The following is a 26661-nucleotide window of genomic DNA, read 5'->3' on the forward strand; positions in this document are numbered from 1 at the left end:
AGTTAAACAGATTTGTAAATTACTTCTATTAAAAAATCTTAATCATTTTAGTACTTATGAGCTTCTGAAGTTAAGGTTGTTCTTTTCTGTCTCAGTGCTCTCTGATGACACCTGTCTCGGGAACTGCCCAGTTTAGAAGGGGTTTGCTATGGGGATTTGCTCCTAAACTGGGCGTTTCCCGAGACAGGTGTCATCAGAGAGCACTTAGACAGAAAAGAACAACCTTAACTTCAGAAACTCATAAGTACTGAAAGGATTAATATTTTTTAATAGAAGTCATTTACAAATCTGTTTAACTTTCTGGAGCCAGTTAATTATATATATATATATATATAAAGTTTTTTCCTGGAATACCCCTTTAAAGACAGGTCTTTAAATTTCGAGGAATGCAGAATTTCTGCGGCAGAATTACCACTGTGGAATCCCATTGGAGTCAATGAGCAGTAAATTACGGCGGAATTTCCGGTGGAAATCTACCACAGAATTCCTCATGGAAATTCTGCCGTGTGAACATAGCCTTAGGGTGCATTCACATCACTTTTTCAGCCTCCGGCAGGTGGATCCAGTGAGAGTTTGGATACCGCCTGCTGCCTCTTGCCTGTCGTACCCCATTTAATTTAATGAGCCGAACATAGTCAGCCACCACAACGCCCCACGGTGTGAATATACTGTATTTTGGGCGGTAAAACAGTCAGTTCAGGGCTTGAAAAACTCAATGACAAAACCCGTGTGGAAACAGCTGAAAATATGGGCCGAAATACTGCTGGTGAATCCTGCCTCATACTGTAGGGGACATGTCCCTGAGACATGGAGGAAGGTAACAGTTCTTATTTTATTCAGAAATAAAATATTATAATTTACGACTTGAAAATATTAGATTTTGTTCTAGGATACACTCTGGGATATCGGAGTTTCTCTGACAATATTATTTGGTTCCAAGATTATACCTTAGGAACCAAGTATTTGTATTTGGGTTTACTGTGAATTTTATCTTTTATACTCATGTATTCTTTGATGTAATATTTTTGTATTTATTACTATTTCTGTTTCTATGGAACTCCACATACGTTTGTGTTTTATTGTATGAATTGTTCTTCATACTTACATACAAACATACTAGACAGCCATCACATGGCACAGAAAATGGAAAATATCACAGGATACCATTTTTCTACTTTAAAAGGGGTACTCCGCTGCTCAGCGTTTGGAACAAACTGTTCCGAACGCAGGAGCCGGGAGCTCGTGACGTCATAGCCCCGCCCCCTCATGTCACACCCCGCCCCCTCAATGCAAGTCTATGGGAGGGGGCGTGATGGCTGTCACGCCCCCTCCCATAGACTTGCATTGAGGGGGTGGGGTGTGACGTAAGGAGGGGGCGGGGCTATGAAGTTACGAGCTCCCGGCTCCAGCATTCAGAACTGTTTGTTCCAAACGCTGAGCAGCGGAGTACCCCTTTAATATGTTACATACTACTAGGTCACTGTTCTGATTGTAATTTCTACCATGTGTACTACATGCTTTATATCTGTATCAGTGATATTGTTTTTCATATTTCCTGTGAATAAAATTATATATATATATAAAAAAAAAAAAAAAAAAATTATATATATATATATATATATATATATATATATATATATATATATATATATATATATAAAATTATTAATAATAATATTAGAAAAGGATTATCCCAAAATTCACAGGTGATAACTAGCTGACTGGAGGGGCCCGACCTCTGGGAAATCAATACGTCTGAGCTACTTACTTCTCTTGTACTTTCCTTGTGCACGTAAATCCATTTCTCTTGGTAAAAGTCTGCATCAGGGGAAAAAAAAAAGTAAATATATAAAATAAATGGATTTAACATGAATACAAATGTTCACAATCTACTCTTTCCTCAGAAACTCTCGCTTGCCGCTTGTCTGGTTTTAGACTCATTTAGCGCTTCACTTTCTACCGGAGTATAGGGATTACTTAGAGTGAATTTCCATAATGCCCTCTCATTACAGATAATACGCCATGCATCACCGTGCCGAGGACTGTAGTCGGCTAATGGGCCACTGGAGAATTGGGAGTCTGCCAAAGCGAATCGTGTTATTTCTTATATCTGAACTGGAGAGAGGGCGATCACTCCTGATGTCAAGAGGTTTACATATGATTGCGTTTCCCCACACTAGTGTGCCTCCAGCTGTGGCAAAACTACAACTCCCAGCATGCCCGGACAACGTTTGACTGTCTGGGCATGCTGGGAGTTGTAGTTTTGAAAGAAACAGTTCATCCTCTTTATAACAAATTCATATGCTATCCAAAGGATAGAGGATAAGTGTCTGATCGTGGGGTGGAGGGGTACTACATCCGGGACCCACTGTGATCTCCTGAACAAGTCCCGGCTCTCATCTCTGGTCCACCACTTCGATCCAGCGCGCGCCGGCCTCTACCTTCACAGACACACTGGTGTTAAACGGCTCCGCCAATCACAGATTTAGGCAGGGTGCAAAATGGGGCTGGTGATTGGCTGAGCAGGCAGTCACTGCTGTTCAGTGTGTGCCTCTAAACATGGCGACACCCCTACTGATCCCAAGAATGGGGTATCAACCTCCTTTGAATGAATGGAGCAGCAGAACACAGACACAGCCAGCGCACAATTCATTCTCTATGGGGTTACAGGATATTGCCAAGCTGAATGCTCAGAAGGAACAGAGCTCTGACTGTGCACATGTGTAGCGAGCTTGGTGTTCTTGAGTGTCCTAGCTGTCAGACCACCACCAATTCTCTATCCCATATTCACGTTATACGAAACAACATTTCAGAAATGAGAATACCCCTTTTAAATAGAGTTGAAATATGGCTAGGAACCACAGACAAACCAGAAAGACCCATATGTAGACAGGGTATTGCCCCTTGTCAGTACAGAGCAGGGTGCTGTTGTTACAGAGTAGCTACCTACAGATGGCACTAAAGCGGTGGCACTAAAGCTGTTGCAAAACTACAACTCCCAGCATGCCCGGACAGCCAAAGGCTGTCCGGGCATGCTGGGAGTTGTAGTTTTGCAACAGCTGGAGGCACCCTGGTTGGGAAACACTGCAGTAGAGACTTTTATTCCTTCTGTAGGAGATCAAATATTTATGCATATTTCTTTCCCCCAGAGAGCCACAAGGTTAAAGAGTACCTGTCACCAATTAAAACTTTTAATATAGTGTTCCTTGTGTAATTATCAGACGCTTTCCCATTCACTTGCTTTTAAAATTATCAACATAAATATGTTTAAAAATGTAATAGAAAAAATGGCCACTAGGTGGTGCTGTTCTGTTCCCTGCCAAAATTAATACAGCGAGTTTGGTCTCCTCCCGGCCTGGCAAGAGACCAAACTCAGGAAGTGCTTCTCTGCACTAAGCTTGATAGACAGCTGCACATAGCCTCAATTAAAGCTGCAAAAAGACTCATTAAAAGGGGTACTCCACTGGAAACATTTTTTTTTTTTAAATCAACTGGTGCCAGAAAGTTAAACAGGTTTGTATATCATTTATATAAAAAAAAAATCTTAATCCTTCCAGTATGTATAAGCTGCTGTTTACTACAGACGAAGTTCTTTTCTTTTTTAATTTCCTTTCTGCCTGACCACAGTGCTCTCTGCCGACACCGCTGTCCATGTTATGAACTGTCCGGAGTAGGAGCAAATCCCCCCATAGAAAATCTATCCTGCTCTGGACAGTTCCTAAAATGGACAGAGGTGTCAGCAGAGTGCACTGTGGTCAGACAGAAAAGAAATTCAAAAATATAAGAACTTCCTGTGGATCATACAGCAGCTAAGTAATGGAAGGATTAAGAATTTTTTTTATAGAAGTAATCTACAAGTCTGTTTAACTTTCTGACACAAGTTGATTAAAAAAAGAAAAAGAAAAAAAGTTTTCCAGTGGAGTACCCCTTTAAAGGCCTCACTAACACATGCATGAAGCCTCACTGAAAGCTCCACAGAGCTTGAGGTCTTCTATTCATCATAGAACTGCAAGCATGTGAGGGCGGAAGTGGTCCCACAGCAGGCTTCAGTGATGTCATTCCTGCTGGGAAAAGCCCACCTTCTCCTGCTGGGAGATTGCACTATGTGAGAGAGAATAAAAAAAAGTTATGATACACAGCTTTTTAAAGCTCAGAATTTTTATCATTATTTTATTTTTTTTTTTAAGGGTGGGAGGGGTGTTAGGAGTAGTTAGAGAACATAGCCTGAGTTAGTTTAGAAAAGTTTATTTGGTGACAGGTACTTTTTAACAAGTATCCCTCAAAAATATACTATGAAATGAACCATGCAGTGGACACATCCATTACACAGTTTATGAAGGCGCTGTAAAGCGGTATCGTCCAGGTTTGTCACATTATATTCAAATATAGAAGCCGCCTGTAAATAGTCACGATTTCATCCACAAAGTCTAGTGAAAGCCACAATGTTGCATTTAAAAAACAGAGAATATAAAAGCAGGTAACACCAAAAACACAGAGGCCTTGGTTGCTATGGACAACTGGGCAACTTTGCCTCTCCACAGGTTTTGATAAATCTCCCCCATACATACTGTTATTACACTGGGACTTCGTAGTGTTGTTGAATTGCTCTTTTTCGCTTTTCGTTGGGGGAATGCAGCAGTTTTCATTCTCGTACATTTCTCCATCGTTAATATTTAGTCTAGGAAGAAAAAAACAAAAATCAAAGATGTCAAACTTAATTTAAAGGGGTACTCTGGTGGAAAACTTTTTTTTTTTAACTCAACTGGTGCCAGAAAGTTAAACAGATTTGTAAATGACTTCTATTGAAAAATCTTAATCTTTCCAGTACTTATTAGCTGCTGAATACTACAGAGGAAATTCTTTTCTTTTTGGAACACAGAGCTCTCTGCTGACATCATGACCACAGTGCTCTCTACTGACACCTCTGTCCATTTTAGGAACTGTCCAGAGCAGCGTATGTTTGCTATGAGGATTTTCTCCTACTCTGGACAGTTCTTAAAATGGACAGAGATGTCAGCAGAGAGCACTGTGGTGAGCAGCTAATAAGTACTGGAAGGATTAAGATTTTTTAATAGAAGTAATTTACAAATCTGAACCAACCAAACAGAAAATGTGTGCAGCTCACAATCAAATGCTCGAGGTCAATGCCGGCAAAAAGATCGATCTCCACCGATCAAAAATCACTCAAAAGTAAATCAAAAAATATTTGAACCACACCTCAAGAGCATCACCCTACTGGGTGCACAATAAATGTCAATTGAGAACAGTTTGTTTGAAACAAAATTACAAATTTATTAAAATAAAATGAAAAATATAAACATAAAATATTTGTCAGAGCAATGTTATAAATTGCATTAATCTGCCATTGGGCCCTAATGGCAGAATAGATTAACCCTTACAGCAATCGCCTGATGTTTAAAGTGCTAGCAGTATTGGATGCCGTTAATCCGGAGTATACTGTTGGTGCGGCAAATGTGGTGTATATATATATATATATATATATATATATATATATATATAGTAGATAAGATAGAAAGTCAATCTCGCAATAGATCTAATCTGTACTGTCCACACTTGATGGATAAAACATAGTGCGCAATTTTGCCTACTGAGGAAGGGGTCGATTTCAGCCCCCTGAAACGCGTCTAGGCATCCAGTATGAAAAGAGCAATAACCAATACCGCATTGCCTGATTTTGAGCGGTTATTCTACAAGTTCTCCGAGCCGTGCACTGCACCTGCAGTAATAAATCCATCCCACCAACCGGGCGTAGGATCAAAACTACCATATAAACCACTTGTGCCCTGGTTTTGCAATAAAGAGAGGGGTCCGACACCGAGAACAGGTGCAGATTGCCATTGCGGACCGCCTACCTGGGAGTCTCTTGCCGGAGCTCCTTCGCAACAAGCACGGGAGGATTACGCTGCCTGCTCACCAATATACAGCTTCATACGAGATATACCATCTTCGGCCCGCTGCTACACGGGACCAGCTGTCACGGTGATGTTTTATCCATCAAGTGTGGACAGTACAGATTAGATCTAGTGCGAGATTGACTTTCTATCTTATCTACTAATATATATATATATATATATATATATATATATACACACACACATATATATATATACATACATACACCACATTTCCGGACCAACAGTATACTCCGGATTAACGGCATCCAATACTGCTAGCACTTTAAACATCAGGCGATTGCTGTAAGGGTTAATCTATTCTGCCATTAGGGCCCAATGGCAGATTAATGCAATTTAGAACATTGCTGTGACAAATATTTTAGGTTTATATTTTTTATTTGGATTTTAATAAATTCGTAATTTTGTTTCAAACAAACTGTTCTCAATTGACATTTATTGTGCACCCAGTGGGGTGATTGATGCTCTTGAGGTGTGGTTCAAATATTTTTAATTCACAAATCTGTTTAACTTTCTGGCACCAGTTGATTAAATTTTGATTAAATTTGTGCATCTTGGGTAGATTACAAAAACTGGTAATAATCTATATTAAAGTGTTCCTGTTCCTAGGGCAGCATTTCCCAACCAGGGGGCCTCCAGCTGCTGCAACACTACAACTCCAAGCATGCCCGGACATGCCCAGATGTGGTGAACCCTGACAGTATGTTCACTGTACTCACAAGTGGAGGTTAATGTTGTTGTTCCCCTCTAGGTCATCACTGGGGTATTCACATCTTTTCCATCCATCCTCCGTCTTCATCCAGCTCCACCCTGGAGAACGCCAATCTTGACCCAGAAATGGCATGACTGTCCTGCTGGTAACGGCACAGTATTTATTCAATGTCTTAGGCCTTGTTCACATATGGGTTCATGAAGACTTCCCACTATTAAATTAACGAGGTTACGTCACGATTCCCGGCCCGGCCTGACACTAACGTGAACGGGATACGACAAAGACTGAAACCACTCACTCCTTTTACGGTTACATAATAGAGACTACAGGCGGCGCAGGAGAAGTGGACTTTGCACCAGATACGGGTCAACGGCACCAGACTAGATATAATGTGTGATGAACTTATCTGACATGGACTGTATTTCTTTAACTCCTTACAGACCAGGCAGGGACGAGATAATTTGTTAACCCCTTAAAAACGCACTATTGTTTCATATTTAAAGTTTTAATTTTTTCCCCTTAAAAGGGGTACTCCACGGGAAAACTTTTTTTGTTTTTAAATCAACTAGTGCCAGAAAGTGACAGATTTGTAAATTACTTGTATTAAAAAAAATCTTAATCCTTCCAGTACCTATCAGTTGCTGTATAGTACAGAGGAAGTTCTTTTCTTTTTGAATTTCCTTTCTATCTGACCACAGTGCTCTCTGCTGACACCTCTGTCCATGTCAGGAACTGTCCAGAGTGGGAGCAAATCCCCATAGAAAACTTCTCCTGCTACGGGCAGTTCCTGACATGGACAGAGGTGGCAGCAGAGAGCACTGTGGTCAGACAGAAAGGAAATTCAAAAAGAAAAGAACTTCCTGTGGATCATACAGCAGTTGATAAGTACTGAAAGGATTAAGATTTTTTTTTAATAGAAGTCATTTACATATTTGTTTAACTTTCAAGCACCAGTTGATTTAAAAAAAAAAAAAAAAATGTTTTCCGGTGGAGTACCCCATTAAGCCATTACTTGTTTTAATTTTCCACCTACAGATCAATTTTAGGGCTTATTTTTTTTTCAATACCCATTTGTACTTTGTCACGACAGCACTCATTTTACCACAAAATTTATAGAAGAACAATATATAAAAAAAAAAAAAATTTTAACCTGTTCAGGACGCCAGGCGTATGCATACGCCCTGCATCCCGAGTCCTTAAGGACGTGGGGCGTATGCATACGCCCGTGGGAATTCCGGTCCCCGCCGCTAGCCGGTTGGGGACCGGACCGGGATGTCTGCTGAAATCATTCAGCAGGCACCCCGGCACATTGCTCAGGGGGGTCCTGAGAGCCTCCCCCCCCCCCCCCCCCCTTGTCGGCGATCGCAGAAAATCGCATGTCAATTCAGCCATGCGATTTTCTGCTATTCCGGGCTGATCGGGTCTCTGGTGACCCGATCACCCGGAAAATAGGGATGATCGGAGCTGTCAGAGACAGCCCCGATCATCCTGAGGGCTAGGAGTGAGGTTGCAGTGCTGCAATCTCCTCCTATCCCCTGCCATTGGTCAGAACTGATTCTGACCAATGGCAGAGCAGGACAGTGGGTTGCCATGGCAACCCCCCCCCATTCTACCCACCCCTGGATGTCGAGGGGAACATGGACAGAAGATGGAGGCCGGGTACCTGCAAAGAAAATGCCTGGGGACCCCCCGATCTTCGCTGGAGACTGCTGGATCCTGGCTCAGGTAGGGAAGCAACGGTGGGGAGGGAGGATAATTGAAAGTGAAAGTAAAATGATCTTTACTGTGGCAACCACTAGGAAGGCCAAACTGCAACTCCCAGCATGCCCAGACAGCCAAAGGCTGTCTGGGCATGCTGGGAGTTGTAGTTTTGCAACATCTGGAGGGTCACAGTTTGGAGACCACTGTTACAGTGGTGCCCAAACTGTTGCCCTCCAGATGTTGCCAAACTACAACTCTCAGCATGCCTAGACTGACCAGGCATGCTGGGAGTTGTAGTTCTGTAACATCTGTCCCTTCAGATTTAGCAATTTTCATGACATTTGTGAAAATTGCTGCTCTACTTTGAAGCCCTCTAATTTTTTCAAAAAGCAAAAATATGTCCATTTTATGATGCCAACATGAAGTGGAAATATGGCATTTGTGAAGAAAAATAAAATGTATTTGGGATATCCATTTTCCTTACAGAGAGCTTCAAAGTTAGAAAAATGCAAAATTTTCAAAATTTTCATGTAATTTTGGGATTTTTTTTACCAAAAAAGGATGCAAGTAACGCCGAAAATTTACCACCAAAATAAAGTAGAATATGTCACTAAAAAACAATCTCAGAATCAAAATATTCGGTAAAAGCGTTTTCGAGTTATTAATTCGTAAAGCGACGGTGGTCAGAATTGTGAAAAAGGGCTGCGTCCTTAAGGTGAAAAAGGGCTGCGTCCTTAAGGGGATATAAATATTTTAATATATTTATTTGTTTGCTACTTTTTTTTAAATCACTTTATGATTAAAAATGTATTCTATAGGTCAGGGTTTCCCAACCAGGGTGCCTCCAGCTGTTGCAAAACTACAACTCCCAGAATGCCCGGACAGCCTTTGGCTGTCCGGGCATGCTGGGAGTTGTAGTTTTGCAACAGCTGGAGGCAACCTGGTTGGGAAACACTGCAATAGGTCAATACAATTACAATGATATCATACTAGTGCTGCACTAATTTGGGAAAATGTCATATTGTGATTATCGAGGTTACTATTGCGATATAATAAACAAATAGTAAAATCCTTACCATTTCTTTTACAATCACCTCCATTTCATGTCACTATCTGTAGTTAAACTACAAGCTCCAGCATGCCTAATTGTCTCCTACTCCAGGTAGTTAGGAATAGCGTTCTTTTATTGTAGCAAATAAAACAGTTGACAATGCGTTTCGAGGGGGTCTGCACCCCCCTTCCTCAGGTCAGCTCCCTGACCTGAGGAAGAGGGGTGCAGACCCCCTCAAAACACGTTGTCAACTGTTTTATTTGCTACAATAAAAGAACGCTGTTCCTGACTAGCTGGAGTTTTGGCATCTTTTACACTCAGTCTCTGGTTCCAGCAAGCGCCAGAAAATTGTCAATTTTCTACAACCCCACCGAGTGTGCGGACCTCTACATTGCAAGACTGCCCCAGGACGCTGAGCACAGAGACACAGGCTGCTGCTTCCTCCTTGCTTAAAGGGGTATTCCAGGCAAAACACACATATATATATATATCTCAACTGGGATGCTGGGAGTTGTAGTTTTGCAACAGCTGGAGGCACCCTGGTTGGGAAACAATGCTATAGGTCAATACGATTACAATGATATCATACTAGTGCTGCACTAATTAAAGGGGTATTCCAGGCAAAACCTTTATATATATATATATATATATATTATATATATATATATATATATATATATATATAGATAGATAGATAGATAGATAGATAGATAGAGAGAATATATATATATATATATATATATATATATCTCAACATTAACCGGAAAGTTAAACAGATTTGTAAATTACTTCTATTAAAAAATCTTAATCCTTCCAATAGTTATTAGCTTCTGAAGTTGGGTTGTTGTTTTCTGTCTAACTGTTCTCTGATGACTCACGTCCCAGGAGCTGTGCAGTTTCTATGGGGATATTCTCCCATCATGCACAGCTCCCGGGACGTGACATCATCATTGAGCAGTTAGACAGAAAACTTCAGAAGCTAATAACTATTGGAAGGATTAATATTTTTTAATAGAAGTAATTTACAAATCTGTTTAACTTTCCGGTTAATGTTGAGATATATATATATATATATATATATATATTCTCTCTATCTATCTATCTATCTATATATATATATATATATATATAAAGGTTTTGCCTGGAATACCCCTTTAATTAGTGCAGCACTAGTATGATATCATTGTAATCGCATTGACCTATAGCATTGTTTCCCAACCAGGGTGCCTCCAGCTGTTGCAAAACTACAACTCCCAGCATCCCAGTTGATATATATATGTATATAAAAAAGTTTTGCCCTGGAATACCCCTTTAAGGCTGACAACAGTGAGCAGATATACTTTACACACCTTTTTACATCTGCCACCACGAGGTAAAGGCACAGGGTGCGCCGGTGCATGTCCCCTTTTTATTTTCCTATCAAGTTATTGTCTCCTACAACCGCCATATTTATGCTTGAACCGCAATAATCAGCATGCTCTAGTAAGGACCTGTGACAGTAGATCCTACTTTAAAAAAGGTACAACTACTCCTATCATGCAGCACATAGGTGTTGTACAATATGTACTACAACCCACATCATGCTCTAGCAAGGATCAGTGACAGCGAAAGGCAGTGGTCTCCAAACTGAGGCCCCACAGCTGTTGCAAAACTACAACTGCCAGCACCCTTGCTAGAGCACTTTATACTTTAAAAATAAATAAAAAAGCGATCAAAACAAAAATGTAGTTCAAAGTACAATTGGCGGCAAAAAAATAAAAAAAGAGAAAAAAATAAAAACCATGCCACCGAATTGGTCTGTAGGTGGTAATTTTAAAGACTTAGGGATATCAGAAGACGAGGGGAAAAAAAATCCCTGCGTACTTAAGGGCGTGCGGAAGCTTTCTACGTAATTGATTCTTTCTATTCTTACAGCGGTGGTCGTCATGGTTACAGGTGCACTACAGCAACGTTCCCCAATCCGTAACTAAAACAAGACTACAACACCCAGCATGCCCTTCAGCCTGCTGGGAATTGTAGTTTTGCTACAGATTAGGTCAGTGTTTCCCAAGCAGGGTGCCTCCAGCTGTTGCAAAACTACAACTCCCAGCATGCCCGGACAGCCTTCGGCTGTCCGGGCATGCTGGGAGATGTAGTTTTGCAACAGCTGGAGGCACCTTGCTTGGGAAACACTGGGTTAGGTATAAAAATAACATTACATATAAAACATATACATGACATATACAGCACACACTATATATATATATATATATATATATATATATATATATATATATATACAAATAATACTAGCTCGGGAACTACAACCCCCAGCATGCAGACACACCGGACATCACCTGAGGCGCTGTGATCCGCTCTACATGGAGGAACAAGACGATCTTGTTGCCGGAAGTGTCCGCTCAGCTGTCTACATACGGAGAAGGCGCTGTCAGCCCCGCCCACGTGAGTGCTGATTGGTTGAATCTCTGAGCCCGCCTCCGGACTGTGCCGTGATTGGACGTTGTTAGAACAGGCGGGGTTGGGAGTAGGTGGTCATGTGATGGTTACCACGTGTTTCTGTTTTCAGTTTTTTTTTTTTTTCTCGTCGAGGTCCCGTGGTGCGCATGCGCAGAATGCAGTGCTCATCCTGGAAAGGGTGAGGATGGGGTTTGCGCAACAGGGGTAAATGGACTATTTAGAATATTGGAATGTTAAAAGTGGGTAGGGGGGGGGGGGCTAACATTTCTGGTTATCAATGCAGGTGAAGGGGTTAATGCGTCTTTCCTGGTAGCCAAGGGCAATGAAAGGGTTACTACCTAAAAGGGTTGTTCAGGATTAGAAAAACATGGCTGGTTTATTAACCCCTTAAAGGTTATCTTTCATCAGTGTCACCTGCACTAACCTGTCGGTAGGTAGTTCAGGTGACACCGCTGACAACCGTACTTACCTGGACTACACAGCAATAAGTGGGCTCAGCCCAAAAATTAAAGGGGATCTCTGGTGGAATTTTATTTTATTTTATTTTTTCAAATCAACTGGTGCCAGAAAGTTAAACAGATTTGTAAATGACTTCTATTTAAAAATCTTAATCCTTCCAGTACTTATCAGCTGCTGTATACTTCAGAGGAGTTATTTTCCGTGCTCTCTGCTGACACCTCTGTCCGTGTCAGGAACTGTCCAGAGCAGGAGAGGTTTTCTATGGGGATTTTGCTTCTAATCAGTTCCTGACATGGACAGAGGTGTCAGCAGAGAGCACTGTGGTCAGACAGAAAGGAAGTTCACAAATTTCTCTTTTTTATGTAGCAGCGAATAATTACTGGAAGGATTAAGATTTCTTTTTTTAATAGAAGTAATTTACAAATCTGTTTAACTTTCTGGCACCAGTTGATTTGAAAACATTTGTTTCCACCGGATTTCCCCTTTAACACCAGGGTGCTGCTTAGTGTAATAGGTATGCACGCACATACAACAAAAGAAACAGCAAAAGAAAGAGAAATGCGCCAAACAGCGAACGCCCAGAATATTGAAAAATATACCAATCTTTATTACATAATTACAAAAAACTGTAACCAATTAGACAGACATTTAAAAAGGCCGAAATGGCCATCTCACAACCAGGGGGAGTCCCTAGGACCCCTCCCAGGGCACCTGTATCAGTTGTGTATATTTCACTATCCCTTATGGCCCAACAATAATACAATCTCCAGTAAATACAAATACAGTGCTCCCTAAAGTTACAATATTAATTGGTTCTGGGACGACCATTGTATGTTGAAACCATTGTATGTTGAGACCAGAACTCTATGGAAACCTGGTAATTGGTTCTAAAGGCACCAAAATGTCATCCAAAAATAGGAAAAAGTGAGGATTAAAGAAAAATAAGTAGATAACTAATATAGATAAAGCAAATCCTTATATATAAAAGTAAGAAAGATCTGCTGGGAGCTGTAAATCACTGTCTAGGTCAGTGTTTCCCAAGCAGGGTGCCTCCAGCTGTTGCAAAACTACAACTCCCAGCATGCCCGGACAGCCAAAGGCTGTCCGGGCATGCTGGGAGTTGTAGTTTTGCAACAGCTGGGGCCACCCTGCTTGGGAAACACTGGTCTATGTAGAGGACAGGAGCTTCTTCGGGGTCCTGTACAATACACACAATGGGGGACATGTATCAAAAATTTTACCCCTGTTTTGTGTGTATTTTTTTGCGCAAAATTTTGCGCAAGCCCTTTTTTTGCGCATTTTTTTGCGCACGTTTTGGTAGAGCATGTCCTCCAGATGTGGCTGAATCAGGGTACCTTGGAGTGACATCTGTAGTACACATGGATTTATTAACTGCATACTTTTTTTTTACACCAAAAATTTTGCCGCAAGAGCTGTTTTTTTTGCGCAAATATAAGCCATCTTGGACTTAACGTAGCAAGATGCTCTAAATCATTGATTCTATTTTCCAAAGAGTGGATTTAGGAGATTACTATATTTACCCGCAATTTATGAAGCTCATTGCACTTGATTGATAAATTTAGCACTTCTGCACATAATTTAGAATTCGGGAAAAGGGGTAAAATGCTTCTACCATACACAAATAATGATACATGTCCCCCAATGTCCTAAAAAAAGTAATGGAGTCGCCCTCACCTGGTGTCCAAAGGAGCAGACAACCCTGGTACAGGTAAAGAGTACAGAACATGTAATACCTCCCTGTACTGTAGGGGGCGCTACCAGACACAAGTCAGTGCATACACTTCAGAAATACAGGTAAAGAGTACAGAACATGTAATTCCTCCCTGTACTGTAGGGGGCGCTACCAGACACAAGTCATTGCATACACTTCAGAAATACAGGTAAAGAGTACAGAACATGTAATACCTCCCTGTACTGTAGGGGGCGCTACCAGACACAAGTCAGTGCATACACTTCAGAAATACAGGTAAAGAGTACAGAACATGTAATACCTCCCTGTACTGTAGGGAGCGCTACCAGACAGCCAGTCAGTGCATACACTTCAGTAATACAGGTAAAGAGTACAGAACATGTAATACCTCTCTGTACTGTAGGGGGCGCTACCAGACACTAGGCAGTGCAAACACTTCAGATATACAGGTAAAGAGTACAGAACATGTAATACCTCCCTGTACTGTAGGGGGCGCTACCAGACAGACAGTCAGTGCATACACTTCAGTAATACAGGTAAAGAGTACAGAACATGTAATACCTCACTGTACTGTAGGGAGCGCTACCAGACAGCCAGTCAGTGCATACACTTCAGTAATACAGGTAAAGAGTACAGAACATGTAATACCTCTCTGTACTGTAGGGGGCGTTACCAGACACCAGTCAGTGCATGCACTTCAGTAATACAGGTAAAGAGTACAGAACATGTAATACCTCCCTGTACTGTAGGGGGCGCTACCAGACAGCCAGTCAGTGCATACACTTCAGTAATACAGGTAAAGAGTACAGAACATGTAATACCTCCCTGTACTGTAGGGGGCGCTACCAGACAGCCAGTCAGTGCATACACTTCAGTAATACAGGGGTTTTACCAGTGAATGCCCATTCTGATTGGTCGGTTCTTCCAGTCATTGGCAGGTATCACAGATCTGGACTGTCCGTAGTATTGTATGTTGAGTCTGGTTTCAACTTACGATGGTCCAGAAAAGACCATTGTATGTTGAAACTATTGTATGTTGAGCCCATTGTAAGTTGAGGGATCACTGTACATTCCCCAGGGCAGTAAAGAACCTGATACAACCTGTAGGCCAACTGTCTTCAATGCTAGCCTAATAGCGACATACTAGGAGAATAACCTAAAAGGAAAACAGAAGGCGCTCCATGTGCGGGATCAGCAGGTCAGGCCCATAGGGAGGGGGAGGGGATCTATCCCACGCCGCTTACCAGAGTTGGTTATGTGCACACACACAACAATGGGAAGCGCCTGAAAGTAAATGTGTCCTCATCCGCAGCCCTCCTAGGAAACAGTAGATAGGCAGTTGGACTGTAATAGTAGGAAATGTCGGCACTGGATGAAGGAACCAGGAGGAGTGCAGCATAAAATCAAGGTGGGTTTATTGGATGCAACGCGTTTCGCTGCGCATGCGCAGCGAAACGCGTTGCATCCAATAAACCCACCTTGATACTAGGAGAATGGAGGAGCCAGGGAAAGCAGATGGAAGGTAAAGGTTTAAACAGGTGCCCTCCTGAAAACCCACGCGTTCCGTCACCCGTCAGTGACTTCCTCAGGGGTGGAAGATTGGTATATTTTTCAACCATACTTACCTGTTCCGTTCCATGCTCCGCTTCTCCCACTATTGGTATCTTACATTCCGGGGCAGACTTGGTGCATGGGCGGAGCTTAGTCATGTCACCGCTGATTCTTCTCTGCTGCGTCCTGCTGCTGGCAAACAGCAGGGGTGACGTCACTAAGCTCCGCCCATGCACCAAGTCGGCCTCGGGACGGAAGATACAGAAGAAGATAGCGGGAGAATGGGATCAGGTAAGTATGGTTGTCATCAGTGTCACCTGCACTACCTGTCTGTCCCAACAGGTTAGTGCAAGTGACACTGATGACAGATTTCCTTTAAAAGGGGTACTCAAGTGGAAAACTTTTTTTCATATCAACTGGCTCCAGAAAGTTAAAGGGGTACACCGATGCTTACACATCTTATCCCCTATCCGCCCCTCAATGCAAGCCTACGGGAGGGCTTGCATTGAGGGGCGGAGCGTGACGTCACACGGGGGCGGGGACGTGACGTCACACGCCGCCGGCCCTGCGGTCGACCGGGGACTGATTTCAAACGGGGTGCCGCGTGCATGATCACGGGCGTCCCCAGTGGCGGAACTCCCGCAATCAGGCATCTTATCCCCTATCCTTTGTATAGGGGATAAGATGTGTAAGCACCGGAGTACCCCTTTAAACAGATTTGTAAATTATTTCTATTAAAAAATCTTAATCCTTCTAGTACTTATCAGCTGCTGTATGCTCCAGAAGCAGTTGTGTAGTTCTTTCCAGTCCTGACATGGACAGAGGTGTCAGCAGAGAGCACTGTGATCAGAGAAAAAAAAAGTACTGCCCAACTTCCTGTGGTGCATACAACAGCTGATAAGTACTGGAAGGATTAAGATTTTTTTAATAGAAGTAATTTACAAATCTGTTTAACTTTCTGCCACCAGTTGATTTAAAAAAAATTGCAACGGAGTACCCCTTTAAGCACACAAACAGCACCACGCCCCCTCCCATAGACTTGCATTGAGGGGTGTGGCATGACATCACAAGGGGCGTGACCATGATGTCACGACCCCCACCACCTACACCCAGCGTTCGGAACAAAATGTTCAGAACGCTGGGGCAGTGGAGTACCCCTTTAAAGGGGTACTACCGTGGAAAACTTTTTTTTTTTTTTAAATCAACTGGTGCCAGAAAGTTAAACAGATTTGTAAATCACTTTTATTAAAAATCTTAATCCTTCCAGTACTTTTTAGGGGCTGTATACTACAGAGGAAATGTTTATCTTTTTGGATTTCTCTTATGTTATGACCACCGTGCTCTCTGCTGACCTCTGCTGTCCATTTTAGGAACTGTCCAGAGCAGCATATGTTTGCTATGGGGATTTTCTCCTGCTCTGGACAGTTCCTAAAATTAACAGTAGAGGTCAGCAGAGAGCACTGTGGTCGTGGCATCAGAGAAATCCAAAAAGATAAACATTTCCTTTGTAGTGGTACAGCCTCTAAAAAGTACTGGAAGGATTAAGATTTTTTAAAAGAAGTAATTTACAAATCTGTTTAACTTTCTGGCACCAGTTGATTTAAAAAAAAAAAAAAAAAAAAAGTTTTCCACGGTAGTACCCCTTTTAATAGGTTGCACAATTACACGTGTCAATGTCAAATATGTTTATTATTTTTATGTATGTTGGGGGAAGGGGTAAAATGGGAAAAAAGGGTGATTTTATTTTTTTTATAAGGGGAGGGGCTTTTATGTAATTTTAAAACATTTTAATCATTTTTTATTTTACACTTTTTAAGTCCCTATAGGGGATTATAATATGCAGTCATTTGATTGCATTTACTGTATAATGCTTTACCTATGACACAGCATTATATAGTGTGATCCACTGATACAGCCCAGCTAAACCAGACTGCATATGTGAATTGGCGGCAGGAGGCAGGTAAGGAGACCCTTCTCTGCCATCTTAGCTTATCGAACCCCTGCGATCACGTCATGGCTATACGATAAGTAGTGTTGAGTGCGAATATTCGCAATTTGGATATTTATTGCGAATTTCGCATATTCACGAATATGGCGAACATAGCGCTATATATTCGCAATTACAAATATTTGTATTTTTTTTCCCCACAGAACACATCACGGTGATCTCATCCCTCCCTGCATCCAGCTTGTGGTCCAAAGAAGGTTCCTGTACTATTTACTGTATTAGACTGGAGAGCGAATATTCACGAATATGAGAATATGCGAATATTCGCGAATATCCTCATATTCGCGAACATCACTAAAGAATATTAGGAGATAGATAGATAGATAATATAGATATGTAGATAGTTATCCGCATGCGCACATGTGCATACACGCATGTGAAAACAACCACGAATATGCAAATTTCGCGAATATAGGACGAATATTCGTCCATATATTAGCAAAATATTGCGAATTCGAATATGGCCTATGCCGCTCATCACTAGTGATAAGCTCCACTCAGCTAACCAGCATATTTTAGTTTCACGTTAGACACCATGATCGGCATTGATCGCAGCGTCTAAAGGGTTAATTACAGGCAGCGGCGGGATCGCATGTCATTAGCAGCGAGTGTCTGGCTCAGTAGTGGGGCTGTTTTTAAAAAAAAAAAAAAAAGCAGCCATGTTTTTGTATCACGCGCCGATCCCTCTGTTTATGCTCCGGTTGGCACCCCTGTATTAGTTTTGGAGAAGACGACAAGGGACCGCTTCAGTCAATCAGTGATCGCATGATGTACTCCTGGCATGATGGCTCCCATCTTGTTATGCCAGTAGTATGGCACGTGACTGCTGAGGCCAGTGATTGACTGCAGTGGTCATGTGTTGTACTCCTGGCATGATGGCTCCCATCTTGTTATGCCAGTAGTATGGCACGTGACTGCTGAGGCCAGTGATTGACTGCAGTGGTCATGTGTTGTACTCCTGGCATGATGGCTCCCATCTTGTTATGCCAGTAGTATGGCACGTGACTGCTGAGGCCAGTGATTGACTGCAGTGGTCATGTGTTGTGCTCCTGGCATGATGGCTCCCATCTTGCGATGGCAGGAACATTGATTGGCTGCAGCAGTCACATGTCATCTACTGCAAAAATGAAAACCAGGGTGCCACCCGAAGCATGAACAGGGTATCAACAATGGATAGAAATTCATGACTGCTTTCTCTTTCAAAAATTAGTGCCACGCCTGTCCACAGGTTGTGAGTGGTATTGCAGCTGAGACCCATTCACTTCAATGGAGATTTAGCTGTCTGTTGTTCAATCAAATGGCAATGCGCTGACAGTGATATTTATTACAGTATCATAGTAAAGACATGATCACTGGAGTTAGGGAGAAGCCAGTTTATTACCATTCCGAATTACACACAGATGAGAAAAGATATAGAAATTATTAACACATATTGCCACCTAGTGGTATGTTTTGTTATTGTCAGCAGTATCACATCTCTCCAAAAGCTTCCTCTATTTTCAGCCACATATCATATGAGCTGTAATCCTCTGACTGGATTCACAATGCAAGTCCAAATCGGAGGCAACACCAGAGATAAATTGTAAATTAAACCTATAGACCTTCAATAATCGCATGTAAGAAAATAATTCCTAGCACATTGTTCCCCCGCCCATTCCCCACGGTATCGAGAAGTAGTTACCCTTAGGCTGGGTTCACACTGTGGAATTTCAGGGCAGAATTTTTGCCAGAGATCAAGCCGGCAGCACTAGGACCGCGCGGACTGCATTGCCGTCCCCATAGACCGCAATGCATTTCTGGGTGGATCTTTTGGGAGGTCTGCTCAGAAATGCATTGACATCTATGGAGACGGCAATGCAGTCCACATGGTCCTAGTGCTGCCGGCTCGATCTCTGGCAGAAATTCTGCCCTGAAATTCCACAGTGTGAACCCAGCCTAAGGGTAACTACTTCTCGATACCGTGGGGAATGGGCGGGGGAACAATGTGCTAGGAATTATAGGTCTATAGGTTTAATTTACAATTTATCTCTGGTGTTGCCTCTGATTTGGACTTGCATAGATGGGTGGAGTGCGGTATTACTGCGATCAATCAATTATAGAGATGATGTCTTTGTGGAATTCTCTGTTCTACAAGAGCAATATGCTCTTCCCTCTATATTTAAGTATATAGGAATACGGTATATATTGCAATCAATAACAAAAAGGCTAAAAGAGGTGTAACACCTGCGCTCCGGCCAGACATGCCGGCCGTGAGCGCTCTCTGCTTATATCCCCGCTGCCGGTGGGGCTGGGATTCACATCGAGGGACGCACCCGCATGCGAATCCCAGCCCGTCACTCACCTCCCTCATCTTTCGCCTCTCCGTGTCCTCTAAGTCTCGGGGTGCATGCCGCCGCTTCCTAGGGCCAGTGCTCATTTAATCTAGTGTCTAAACCTGTCCCCTGTCCTTAAATATCAGCTTCTCCCTTTGTTCCCTGCCTGATCTTTGTTAATATTACTTCTCTCTTGACCACCCCGGCTCAAGTATTTTCCTCTGCCAAGTCATCTTTCATCGCTTCTGCTCTTTTGGACTCTTGTTCCACTAGTAACTTCATTGGTGCCTCCCAGGTCCATAAACATCGTCTTCCAGTGTCTCGTCTTGCCAAGCCCTTCTACATCTCTTCTGTTAATGGACAAAATCTGAACTGTAAGGTGCAATTTCGCACGGAACCCCTTGACATGCAAGTAGGAAATTTGCATAAGGAAAAAATTGAGTTCTATGTGCTACCACATTGTACTTGGGAACTTCTTGGTCTTCCTTGGTTTCAACGTCATTCTCCACAACTTGGCTGGAAAACTGGTGAAATCACTTGTTGGGGAAAATATTGCCGAGATCACTGTCTTGTTCCCCCTGTGATATCTTCTGTGCCTGTTAAACTCAAAGTCTTGAATTGGGGACATTCTTCCTTGCCAGTTGGTCACCTTAGAAGAGGGAAGACTCCATGGCAGAAGCCTGCAAGTTCCTTACAGCCTTTGCCCATTCCAGAAACCCCCTGGTCTCATGTAGTGGGGAACTCTCTGAATTCCAAAGAGGGGGAGACCAAAAGGGGGGGGGGGGTACTGTAACATCTGCGCTCCGGCCTGACATGCCGGCCGTGAGCGCTCTCTGCTTATGTCCCCGCTGCCGGCGGAGCTGGGATTCGCATTGCGGGACGCGCCCGCATGCAAAGCCTAGCCCGTCACTCACCTCCCTCATCTTCCGCCTCTCGTGTCCTCGCAGTCCCGGCGCGCGTGCCCCCGCCTCCTAGGGCACGCGCGCCAGAGTTCTCAATCTTAGAGGGCCAATGCTATTTAATCTATTGTCTAAACCTGTACCCTGTCCTTAAATATCAGCACCTCCCTTGGTTCCGTAACAGATTTTTGGTTGCCTATTGCTATAGGAAAAATCCTGTGTCTCTGTTACCGTGTACCTGTCCCTTGCTACCTTACCTACCCCCCACCTGTGTTACCTGCCCTGACCTACTGTTATCTTGCCACATCCTGCCAGTCTCCTTCTGTGCCATGCCACCTCCCAGCTACCTGTGTGGACGAGCCATGCCAGGGGTAGCGACCTGGGTGTCGCCTGCCGCAGGAAGACCATCCTGCTTTGCACGGGCTCTGGTGAAAACCAGCGGCACCTTAGACTCCACTCCCTGGCAAGGCTCACGTCATCTTCCACACAGGCCCAGAGGGTCCACCACCTGCCGCGACCCTTAACAAGAGGGATATACTGCACTTGATTATTGAAATCCGCGTCTTGGAAGGGTCTGGCCCCTATCTATAGAAATATGAGGAATAAGCTTTTGTTCCATAATATTGGCCCATATAATACCTGGGAATTGGTACTAGGTAAAAAAAAATTCTAGGGAAGATTGGGAATATTCGATTAGAGTGGCGCACTCCTCCCTGAAAGCTGGAGCGAAGTTCGCTCCGTGCAGCAGATGACACAGGGTGCTGCAGTAGAGATCGCGGGTGTTCCCAGCGGCGGGACCCCTGCGATCAGACATTTTATCCCCTTTACTTAGAGGATAAGATGTCTAGAGGTGGAGTACCCCTTTAACTACCTCCTGCGTCAGCCTTTAATGCTCCTCTGGTCTGGGGACCTACTGCTATGGCCCAGACCGGAGGAGCAGTGGAGCACCAAAGCAGCAGGGTAGTATGGCTGGGGAGCTGTGGACTACCTACTATATGGGGACCTAGGATAGTGGGGGGCACAGACCTGGGGGCCTATAGCAAACTATACTATATGGGGGCATATAGTCTGGAGCGAGGGCCTGCGGCTGCCACCTGCAACAACTATATGGGGAAACAGCCGCTCGTGGGCCTGTAAACAATATAATATAGGTATTATATATATTTATATACAATATGTAGGTGCACAGAACTGGGGGCCTATAACGGTTGTTTAGTCTTGAGAAGAGACGTTTAAGGGGGGATATGATCAACGTATATAAGTATATAAATGGTCCATACAAAAATATGGGGAAAAACTGTTCCAGGGAAAAAAACCTCAAAGGACAATGGAAGACTCCCTCCATCTGGAGAAGAAAAGGTTTAGTCTCAAGGGGCGACATCGCCTTCTTTACCATAAGAACTGTGAACTTATGGAACAGTCTACCTCAGGAACTGGTCATAGCAGAAACCGTTGAAAGCGTTAATACAGGGTTAGACACATTCCTAGAACAATATAACATTAATGCTTATGCAGAAATGCAGTATAATCACATCCCTTCCCCTTCATCCCACCATTCCCCTTCCCTTCAATTACTTGGTTGAACTTGATGGACGTATGTCTTTTTCGGCCATACTAACTATGCAACCCTGTCCGGTTTTTGTCTCAAGGAAATATAGTTAGCCTAGTAATTAAATCCCGTTCAATAACTTCCAATAATACCTCGCTGTGTCTGAGCCAGCAGTTCTTTAACTTTCTTACACTAGATGGCGGTAGAGAACTGATAAATCATGTATCAAAGTCTTTTTGCAAACTTGTACAATAACATCTATACATGGAGGCGAATAAGGAGGTCACTTGTTCTTATACACTGACTTTTAGCTCTATATCAGTTGCCAAAAAAAAAAAAAAATCTTCTGTTGCTATGAGGAAACCATTAAAAGGCAAAGAGGATTTCTACCCAAAATGTTAAATTGCCCATTGTCATTGGTCAGTGATCATTCCTCTTTAATGGAGATTGGTCATGATGTTCAGTCTTGGGCAGTTCATTTTAAAGTGGCGGAACCTCCGATTGTCACTATTGCAAAAATGACTGCTGCAACTCTATTATCTCTGTAGGTCAGTGTTTTCCAACCAGGGTTCCTGCGGTGCCGCAGTAGAGATCGCGGGGGTCCAAGCAGAGGGACCCCTACAATCAGACATCTTATCCCCTAACCTTTGGATAGGGGATAAGATGTCTAGGGACCGAGAACCACTTAAAAGACACACCATAATAGCAATATATAAAATTATAAACATAATTGGGGGAGATTTATCAAAACCTGTGCAGAGGAAAAGTTGCTGAGTTGCCCATAGCAACCAATCAGATTGCTTCTTTCATTTTGCAGAGGCCTTGTTAAAAGTGAAAGAAGCGATCTGATTGGTTGCTATGGTCAACTGGGCAACTTTTCCTCTAGACAGGTTTTGATAAATCTCCCCCAATATCCTCCATGAACAGCAACCAGTTAACGGTTTTCAGGGGGCGCGTGGGTTGTTTTTCCAGCAATAAATAACACCAAACTGAAAAAAATGCGTAAAATAGTATAAAAGTAAAGAATATGTATTAAAAAGATGCTTCATTTGTAGTCGCCAATCATGCAAACTAGGAGTCAGTAAATATGTTTCCTGAATAAATTGCTGGGTCTGCTAGGGCAGTAAATTGCTGGTTATGGATGCGGAGGATCTATTCCAGCAATGCCTATACCTGTGTTTCCTAACCAGTGTGCCTCCAGCTGTTGCAAAACTACAACTCCCAGCATGCCTGGACAGCCTTCGGCTGTCCAGGCATGCTGGGAGTTGTAGTTTTGCAACAGCTGGAGGCACACTGGTTGGGAAACTCTTCAATAGTAGCTAGGTAATTTACCATCTTGCTCCCAGAGCTTCTCTGTTGTAACGTATTGGCGTTGTCCTGACCTCAGCAGTGGATGGAGACAACCTTGAGGCAGACGGTTTATGATATATATTCCTGTAAATTTACAGAGATGCTGCTGATATTAGCAAACTTCTCGGAGCATAGGCTTTCTTGTGCATATTAAGCAGCCCGGGCTCCTGTGCCTTGAATACCAATACCACCGGCGGCTGCCAATTATATTTCCTCGAGGTTGTGCGCTCCGAGTAAAGGTGAAACATCTCTGAAAATAGAAATATTGACACCATTGCTGCTATTCTATCATTGATCCTTCCTTACGGATAATCCATGGTCACGGGATTGCACTAAATATGCAAAATCCAAGCAAGAAAATAATCATGGAATACGGGATAATTACGTTAACTTCTTTGAATTTTTTTATTTTATTTATTTACTTATGTATTTATTTTTTCATGACATTCCAAGAGCCATAACTTTTTTTTTACCTATTTTGTGTGGGTTTTTCACCCAAAAAAATGCCAAAAGGGCCCCCATGGCGTTTTTTTTCACTGAAAAAACGCTGCGACCAGATGTTGGCTGTAAATCAATGATAAATCGCAAAATTCTGTTTCTCAGTTTGACTATTTTTAAAAAATCTTATTGGCGGTTTTGCAAAGTCGCAGCATGTTGAGCCTATGGCGTTTTTTTTCCCCTGAATTTGAGGCGTTTTTCTCCCATAGAAGTCTATGAGAGTAAAAAAAAAAAGGCAAGAAAAACGCCATGTGGGTTTTAACTTTAGCGTTTTTACAGGAGGTTTTTTTTAATATTTTTTTTTTGGATTGTGATGGAGTGATGGAAATACTTTTTGAATAAAATTTTATAGGGTACCATAACATATTTTTTTTTTTTTTTTTTAAAGATACAGTAGCGATGGAAAAAATTGTATCTAACGAAATGTATCTTTTTTATAATGACATTTTTATAAATTTTAAAACAGGGATCAATTTATGTGGGCGGGCAGGGCACTAAAAATGTAGCCGACAATACTGAAAATGTAGTGTGTGTGTGTCACGATGCCGGCTGGCAGGAGGTGGATCCGCTGTGTCAGCGAGGGATTGGCGTGGACCGTGCTAGTGGACCGGTTCTAAGAGGCTACTGGTTTTCACCAGAGCCCGCCGCAAAGCGGGATGGTCTTGCTGCGGCAGTAGCAACCAGGTCGTATCCACTAGCAACGGCTCTACCTCGCTGACTGCTGAGAAGGCGTGGGACAGAAGGACAAGGCAGAGGCAAGGTCAGACGTAGCAGAAGGTCGGGGGCAGGCGGCAAGGTTCGTAGTCAGGATGGTTGCTGCTGTAGCAGAGGCAGAAGTTGCTGTAACATGGCGGTCAACTGCGACAGCTGCTGTCCTTGTTGGGCAATCTGCTGCGATTGCTGAGCGACCACCGTGGGAAGATCAGCGAGACTTGGCAGCGGCACCTCAGCGGGATCCATGGCCGGATCTACTGTCACGATGCCGGCTGGCAGGAGGTGGATCCTCTGTGCCAGTGAGGGATTGGCGTGGACCGTGCTAGTGGACCGGTTCTAAGTCACTACTGGTTTTCACCAGAGCCCGCCGCAAAGCGGGATGGACTTGCTGCGGCGGTAGTGACCAGGTCGTATCCACTAGCAACGGCTCAACCTCTCTGGCTGCTGAAGATAGGCGCGGTACAAGGGAGTAGACAGAAGCAAGGTCGGACGTAGCAGAAGGTCGGGGGCAGGCGGCAAGGTTCGTAGTCAGGGTGGATAGCAGAAGTACTGGTACACAGGCTTTTGGACACACAAAACGCTTTCACTGGCACAAGGCAACAAGATCCGGCCAGGGAGTGCATGGGAGGAGATCAGATATAGTCTGGGAGCAGGTGGAAGCCAATTAAGCTAATTGGGCCAGGCACCAATCATTGGTGCACTGGCCCTTTAAGTCTCAGAGAGCTGGCGCGCGCGCGCCCTAGAGAGCGGAGCCGCGCGCGCCAGCACATGACAGCAGGGGACCGGGACGGGTAAGTGACCTGGGACGCGCCCGCTCGCGAATCGCATCCCAGGTCACTTACCCGTCCCGGTCCCCTGCTGTCATGTGCTGGCGCGCGCGGCTCCGCTCTCTAGGGCGCGCGCGCGCCAGCTCTCTGAGACTTAAAGGGCCAGTGCACCAATGATTGGTGCCTGGCCCAATTAGCTTAATTGGCTTCCACCTGCTCCCAGACTATATCTGATCTCCTCCCATGCACTCCCTGGCCGAATCTTGTTGCCTTGTGCCAGTGAAAGCGTTTTGTGTGTCCAAAAGCCTGTGTACCAGTACTTCTGCTATCCACCCTGACTACGAACCTTGCCGCCTGCCCCCGACCTTCTGCTACGTCCGACCTTGCTTCTGTCTACTCCCTTGTACCGCGCCTATTTTCAGCAGCCAGAGAGGTTGAGCCGTTGCTAGTGGATACGACCTGGTCACTACCACCGCAGCAAGTCCATCCCGCTTTGCGGCGGGCTCTGGTGAAAACCAGTAGTGACTTAGAACCGGTCCACTAGCACGGTCCACGCCAATCCCTCTCTGGCACAGAGGATCCACCTCCTGCCAGCCGGCATCGTGACAGTGTGTATTTTTCACTTTTTTTTCTTTCTTTTTTTAGATTTATTTTTGGTAGTAGTACTGCTACTCACAGCATGGAACACACTGATCCATGATGGGAGTTGTAGTTCCTGTACTAATAGACAGATCGCCCTGGGTGTCACTTCTGAAACCCGTTGTGATCTTCCTGTATAATGTATAGATGCGGCCGGCCGCTCTTCTATGGTCCCCTGCACTGACGTATACATACACCTATTCATATTTCCCACAGAGAGCTGTGATTGGCCAGATGGCTCCAGCCAATCACAACTCTGTGGGAAATATGAATATGAGTATATATACGTCAGTGGAGGGGACCATAGTAGAGCGTCCGGCCGCATCTATACATTATACAGGAGGATCACA

The 26661-nt window shown here is 43.6% G+C and overlaps 1 protein-coding gene across 6 annotated transcripts in view; it reads right to left on the minus strand.

The window, feature by feature from the left end:
* The window catches only part of FBXO25 (F-box protein 25), a 33491-nt gene extending 21570 nt beyond the window's left edge, over positions 1 to 11921 (minus strand). For 2 of the 6 annotated variants that reach the window (XM_056564060.1, XM_056564057.1), the window contains exons 1-4: positions 11734 to 11918; positions 6653 to 6784; positions 4569 to 4678; positions 1769 to 1818 (exon numbers count right to left, since the gene is read on the minus strand). In XM_056564060.1, the coding sequence (XP_056420035.1) occupies positions 1769 to 1818; positions 4569 to 4678; positions 6653 to 6777 (285 nt within the window). In that variant the 5' untranslated portion in view covers positions 6778 to 6784; positions 11734 to 11918. Of the gene's footprint in view, positions 1 to 1768; positions 1819 to 4568; positions 4679 to 6652; positions 6857 to 11733 lie in introns of all 6 variants that reach the window. The other 4 variants (XR_008890937.1, XM_056564062.1, XM_056564058.1 and 1 more) reach the window with 4 other exon arrangements.
* Positions 11922 to 26661: the final 14740 nt, after the last annotated feature.

This window comes from Hyla sarda, chromosome 3, assembly GCF_029499605.1.
Source record: "Hyla sarda isolate aHylSar1 chromosome 3, aHylSar1.hap1, whole genome shotgun sequence".
Taxonomy (NCBI): domain Eukaryota; kingdom Metazoa; phylum Chordata; class Amphibia; order Anura; family Hylidae; genus Hyla; species Hyla sarda.